Source organism: Gavialis gangeticus, unplaced genomic scaffold (genome assembly GCF_001723915.1).
Source record: "Gavialis gangeticus isolate Ggan-Ray unplaced genomic scaffold, GavGan_comp1, whole genome shotgun sequence".
Classification (NCBI taxonomy): domain Eukaryota; kingdom Metazoa; phylum Chordata; order Crocodylia; family Gavialidae; genus Gavialis; species Gavialis gangeticus.
Window position 1 is genome coordinate 27,304,706 of NW_017728995.1, and position 6,254 is coordinate 27,310,959.

The 6,254-nt window shown below is 46.6% G+C and overlaps 1 protein-coding gene across 2 annotated transcripts in view; it reads right to left on the minus strand.

Annotated features, from left to right (window-relative positions):
- The window catches only part of LAMP3 (lysosomal associated membrane protein 3), a 53,505-nt gene extending 51,439 nt beyond the window's left edge, over nt 1-2,066 (minus strand). Inside the window, exon 1 of one of the 2 annotated variants that reach the window (XM_019503366.1) lies at nt 1,331-2,066. In XM_019503366.1, coding sequence (XP_019358911.1) covers nt 1,331-1,376 — 46 coding nt within the window. In that variant the 5' untranslated portion in view covers nt 1,377-2,066. The remainder of the gene's footprint in view (nt 1-1,330) is intronic. The other variant, XM_019503365.1, reaches the window with a different exon arrangement.
- Between the last annotated feature and the right edge of the window lie 4,188 nt (nt 2,067-6,254).

Here is a 6,254-nt window from a genome sequence, read left to right on the forward strand (position 1 = left end):
ACACACACACACACACACACACACACACACACACACACACTAAACATAAGGCATAGGTGAACACCTCGCCAGGGTCGTTTGACCCCAGTGCTCTTTCCTGCCATGGCAGGGGGTCGGACTCGATGATCTGCTCAGGTCCCTTCTGACCCTAGAAACTATGAAACTATGAATTTACCTTAGGCTTGTTTCTCAGACCTGTCTAACATCTCTCCTATCTAGTCGATCCAGTAAGAGAGAGCACTGAGCCCCACCTTGCTTTCCACATTAATTTGGACATTTTTCTGTGCATGCTCCCGAAAGATTCAGACTGACTTTTTAAAGGAAATAACCGACCGCTCTGATAAAAACCACCATGACTGGCCACAGTTCATTTAAACTTCCCCCATCTACTTCTAGTCAAATGTTATGACAGCATCAATTCAGAGCTACTCTGGGGGACTTCAGTTGACTGCAGATACACACCAAGACACCAAATTTGCCTTTATGCATAATACTCGGGGTGCCATTTGTAAATCTAGTCCCACCTTTCTCCTGCTCAGTGTAGATCTGTATGTAATGCTGTTCCAATACTGTCAGGAGGAAGAGGGAGGTTGACTGAATACATACATGGCTCCTACATATTAAATGCTAAAACTCTGCACAGAACGACTGTCATGCCAGCAGATTCAGAGCTTTTGCCATTAGACACTTATTAAACAGCTTCCCACATTTCCTCAATGGATAACATTTTCTATTCGTGTGGCTATTATGGGATGCCTCCACGTTTTGAGGCAGATCCTAGAGCGAGGTACTTCCACTGACTCCCCTGAAGTGATGCTGATTCACACTAGTGGAAGATCTACCTTTTGGATGTCTGTGTGGACTTTCTTAGCTGCAACCCATGTGCTCTCAATAATACTGCACCCTCCCTTTTCTCCAACTCCCCAGTTCATTATGAAAATCTTAATATCGTTCTGCCTTAGCAGTGTGTAGATAAATGACTTTCTATTCACTTCAGGCACTTCACTCTGCTGGTTTATTATCATTTTTTAATCGGTCTCAACATTTCTTGTGAGCTATGTTGATTTGCTTGAGGACTCTTTTACTTTCAAGATGAGGTACGAGGGAAAAAATATAGAGTGAAAACTCAGAACGATGCAACACCCGCAGTCATTAAAATACACTCATTTCCTAGCATATTTCTTAGCAATGAGAATATACTAACAGAGCTCTTTCTAGCAGCAGAATTGCTTTCCATGTACCAAGCCACACATCCTTCCCAATGCACAAGCTTGCAGTGACCTGCAGGTACGTTCCACCGTACAATAGGATTGTAGAAGGTACGACTCACCCCAGGCCAAGGTTAGCTGCACCACCTTGAAAATACGCATGTCCATGGCTGAGGCAGCAAAGATAGTGTCACTGTTCTCTGCAGAGCTGCAAGGAGAGGGAAAAAAGGTCTGCACACAAACCAAGAAGTTTCACCCTGTGCAGTTACCACCAAGTCACATGGACAGCAGGGGGTGGGGCCAATCACCTCTTTGCACCTTTAAGTGCCCATAGAGAAACTGTTGATGGTGGAAAAGAAAGTGAAAATGCAAATAAGGGGCAATGATCCGAGAAGAAAGTTTCATCCCCCCTCACCCTCTCCATCTTCACCCCATGAGCTGCAATCTCACCAGTTTAACATTGCCACCGGGGGCCTGCATCTAGCCAATGCCTCTCTTTGAAGGCTGTGGCTTTATCATTTGCCAACTCTATGCAATGGCCGAGGCAGATGAGAATGTGAGCATTGGGACTCTAGCCCAATGGGCATTTCTGAGTTGTTTCTTTAGGGCTAAATTCCTTATTTCAGGTCAGCACACTAAGGGGACCTGGTAAAAGGGTCTGGGTCCACTCCCCAGCCCACATGCAGAGCACAGGTAGAGCATTTGGGGGTGGCCCAAGCCAAGGGAACAACTAGCAGACACTGCACACGATGGCCGTGCTGCATAACACGCTCAGTCCTACTCCTTGGCCCCAAGAAGATGCAATCAGCTGGCTCAGGTGTGGCCATTTGGGTCAAGTTCATGGCCATACCCAACAACGCCCTTCAGCACTGGATAGACACACTTTAAAAGTATCCTTAATCAACCTGGAGGGCAACCTAGCACAGCAGGGACTAGCAGCTCTGAAAATTAAAGGGCATTAACCCTGGGTTTGTGCGTGTGGACTTTACTCCCATCAGGCTTGACATGGACCACGGGCTTGCACCTTGCTACTCAGTGCTTCTGTCTGCACTTGCCTGTGCTCGGTGGAGAGGATGCTTCACACAATGGACACTTGATTGCTCCAACTCCAACATCCCCGCTGGGTTTCAGAAAAGAGCAAGGCTGCAATATATCACCGAGCAGCTCACCCAGCGCGCAGGCTGAACCAAGAAGAAAATACTGGCATTGACAGCAATACTCCCAGTTCCAGCATGACACCACACTGCTTCTGAATCTTTCCCAGACCTTAACTCAAGCAGGTGTAAAAGGATGGGAGCAGACTGTAAAAGCAGAAACACCAAGAAAACGTCCAGGTGTTGAGGGACTTGCTGAAGATCAGTCAGGGGCTCAGAGGGGATGAAAACCCAAGTGTCTTTGGGCGCTTGCTTGCTAAGGAGCTGGCCATCTCGCTTATAGTGCCACTGACTTACACGAGCAGCCTCAGCATTCATGACCCACATCTCCCCTCATTTACACTGATTCAAATCAGAAATCATTCAAATAGAGTTGCACCTGATTTATATCAGCATAACTCAAGAGGCGAATGAGGCCTTCACTGTGCAACCAGAACATGGGAACTGCACATATGAATGGTTCAATTCACCACCACTGAGAATCACTCTAAGAATAAGAACCCCCTAACTTGTGCTGTGCACTGGGATAACATCGACATATACATCTTGTGGAGGGATCTGTATTTCCAAATCGTACTCTGTCAATAAAGAGCTCTGACTCTCTCTAGTGGACAGCAGGCTATATTACCAAGCCGATTCACACCACAGGACGTTCTGTCCAATGGATTTTCCTCTTTTTTGGGGGGAGGCGTTTGTTTTTTTCAAACATGGTGTGTGTGCATTCTCTTTCAATATTTATTTGCACTCAGATTTTTAATAATGGTGCACCGTCTTGTCTCCAGGCAGATGCTCCAAGTTGTAACCCACATACTCCTTTGCTGACAAATATCCACCCATGAAACAGTGCAGAACAAAGCTCAGCTCCTTCCATACAACCAGGTCCTCTGCCCAGCCCTGCCTGGAGTCCTCAGTCAACCGAAGAATGAGCTACACACCATGCCATAAAGTTGGGACTGAAAAGGAGCGAAATCTAGGACAAAGTGAATACATTTTCCTCATCCCGTGACTGAGGGTCTAATAGTGGAGGCACTTCATAGACTCTCAAATGCCAGGCTGAATCTTAGGGGGAAAGGTAGCCCTATAGGCAGATAGGCCCCAAATCATATGGGTTTCATCATTCACTAACGCCATGACTTGCACCCAACAGAGCCAGGGCTGCAATTACAATCTTTGCACAGACACCTGCATTAAACTCAGCCTTACGCTTAAATAAGGGGCTAACATGAGTCAGGGGATGTGATCAATGGGGATTCTGTAAAGGGAAAGCATTATGCTTGCGTGGCCAAAAATGCCTTGGCCGTAACTGAGGTTAAGCCGGATGTCGGCATGGATTTTTCCAGCTGCAGACAGATCTTTTACGTGAACGTCCCCTTTTTTTAAGATTCATAAAAAGTTCATGTAATCGGTTGTGTTGCATAGAAATCCCAATCACAAAGTGTTTTGTACTACAGTATTTATAATTTTTATAAAGTCCAAACAAAGAGTGGTTCTACATCGTTCAGAACAGCCTATTTACAGAAATTCCAACTTTGCACACTTGTTATAAATTCATACATTCAGCTTTGACTGGGGGGGAGGGGGGAAGGAGACAGGCAATTCCTCAAGAGAATCCTGTGCTTTGACCTGTCTGATTATCTCTCGATCACAATATACAAATACATCATCGTCATCATCAACACCATGGAAATATGCAAGAATGACAAACTGTACCAATTCTCAGCATACGAGAAGAACTCTTAGCAGCTATTTCAGCTTCAGCTGCTGCAGAAAAATGCAACAATTTGGCTTTTTAAAAGTACTGGACCGTCTAATAACAAGCCAGTCCTCAAGCATTATGTAAGGGAAGCACTTGACCTTCCTGAAACCCAATCCTGTTTGAGATCTCTGAGCACTTAAAAAAAGGCTGGCTGTCAAAATGGCTTTTAATCACTTAAGGAACAGGAACACAAAACCACATAAATCTTTGTTCAGTCTGGCAAGGAAAGCCAATGATAGGACTGAGTTGGGCGACAATTGTTTATAACTGTGTCTAGACATGATGGCCCTGATTCTCCACTCTCTACTTAATGGGGTGAGACCCTAAAAGCAGTGAAGGATCAAATGTGCCGATTATTATAGCGCAGACCGGGCCTTACCCCTTGTTTATACTATAGTTGAAGCCTTTTGGCAGCCACTACTCTTAAACACCTCTTTAGCTACCACGTCTTCTCCATGCAGTGTAGACAGGGGTATCTTTCTGGAATTCACATCGTGATGCGGGAAGAGAAGAGAAGACAATGAACTTGTGGGAAGAGCTGCTTCCAACACGGCTGTGCCCTAATGCATTCGCCTTGCTGAATCTTAACTCTGCTCCTAAATCATCCTCTAGATTTTGGATGGGGCATCCGTCGTGTTATTAAGTCCTGGTTGGCCACAAAGTACCACAGCAATTAAAAGATTGTCTTGGCAGCCAAAGAAGCAAAATGGACAGTCACTGAACCCTGGACTATCGTGTCAGCAAAGCCAAAATACAATCTTTCTCTATCTACTCATTTAGAATTGTCCTCAGCTTTATTTTTGATTCCTCAAGAAATCAAAGTCTTTGGATTTTATCATTAAAAGCGATAGTAAGAGACTGGGTTCTTTCTCCGTCATAAAAATAACATGACATATAAGGCTTGGCCAGCACGACAAACCTTGAAATAATGTTGATGAGGAAAAAAATAAACCCTGCTGAAATTGTTAAAAAAAAGGTGGGGAAAAGTAGTTACAATCCACACTGTATTTTGTGGCTGCTGTCTTTGTGGTCTGGAGTGAAGGAGCCTGCTCTGCCTCACCATCCCAGTGTACCCAGGTAACAGGCAACTGGTAACACCCTGGGAGTGCAAAGGTGCGCATGGGATGTAGGCAGTGATGTAGGCCTGCTGCTTCGCTGCCCCAGGAGGGAATGGGCTTCTTCATGGGTTGCCTGGCAGTGATCCCCCATCTGAGGGGCACAGGTGAGTGGAAACTGCACAGTGGCGTTCCCCCATTTGACACACGCAGAAGCAGAGGTGCTCAGGAGGGAAGGGACTTACCTCTGATCACACGGCAAATGGCAGAGGCTGAGATAGAGCTGACGTAGGTAGGCAAAGCCATGGCTGGCATGATCGAGTTGGGGCTGGTCCTGCTTTTGAGCAGGGGGTCGGACTAGATGTGACCCTCTGGGGTCCCTCCAACCTGAATTTTCTGTGATTCTGCAACTCCTGACTTCCCACCAGCAGACAGACTGATGTTTTACCAATGATGGTTTGGATCTTACCCATTCCTCTAGGAAGAATCCAAAGTGCGATTTTTGGCTTTCATATAACAATAATACAACAATGACACCCTTCATTTTGGCAAGTTCACGTACACAGAGGAAACCCCTCCACGCACACCGCTGTGCACTACAACCTCTCCAGCCCCACATGGTAAATTCAGGGGGTGGCAGGGGCGAGGAGAGGCCCCGTTACCAGACAGTGTCCCTGTCACTGAAGTAACAAGGAAACCGAGGTGAAGTTATTCTGTGGGGAGCGGGAATGATTTCACTGCACAAACCTGTAACTGTATTTGGGGACCAAAGGGACTCTACCTCTGTCTTCAAGCTGCTCATGTGATTCTAGGGCATGGGTGTCAAACATATGGCCCACAGGCCAGATCTGTACGACTTGGCCCGTGGGTCACTGACTCCAGCCCTACATGTTGCATGTGGCACAGGGGGCCAGCATGGGGCTCACGCTCCATCTGGTGCCCGCCAGACCCAGAACCAGTGTCTAGGGTTGGTCTAGCCCCATGCACTGTATGCAGCACGCGCTGGCCCCAGGATTTGCCATGCACACAGACCCTGGGGTTGACATGGGGCATGTGCTGCCCATGCAACACAGGCTAAACC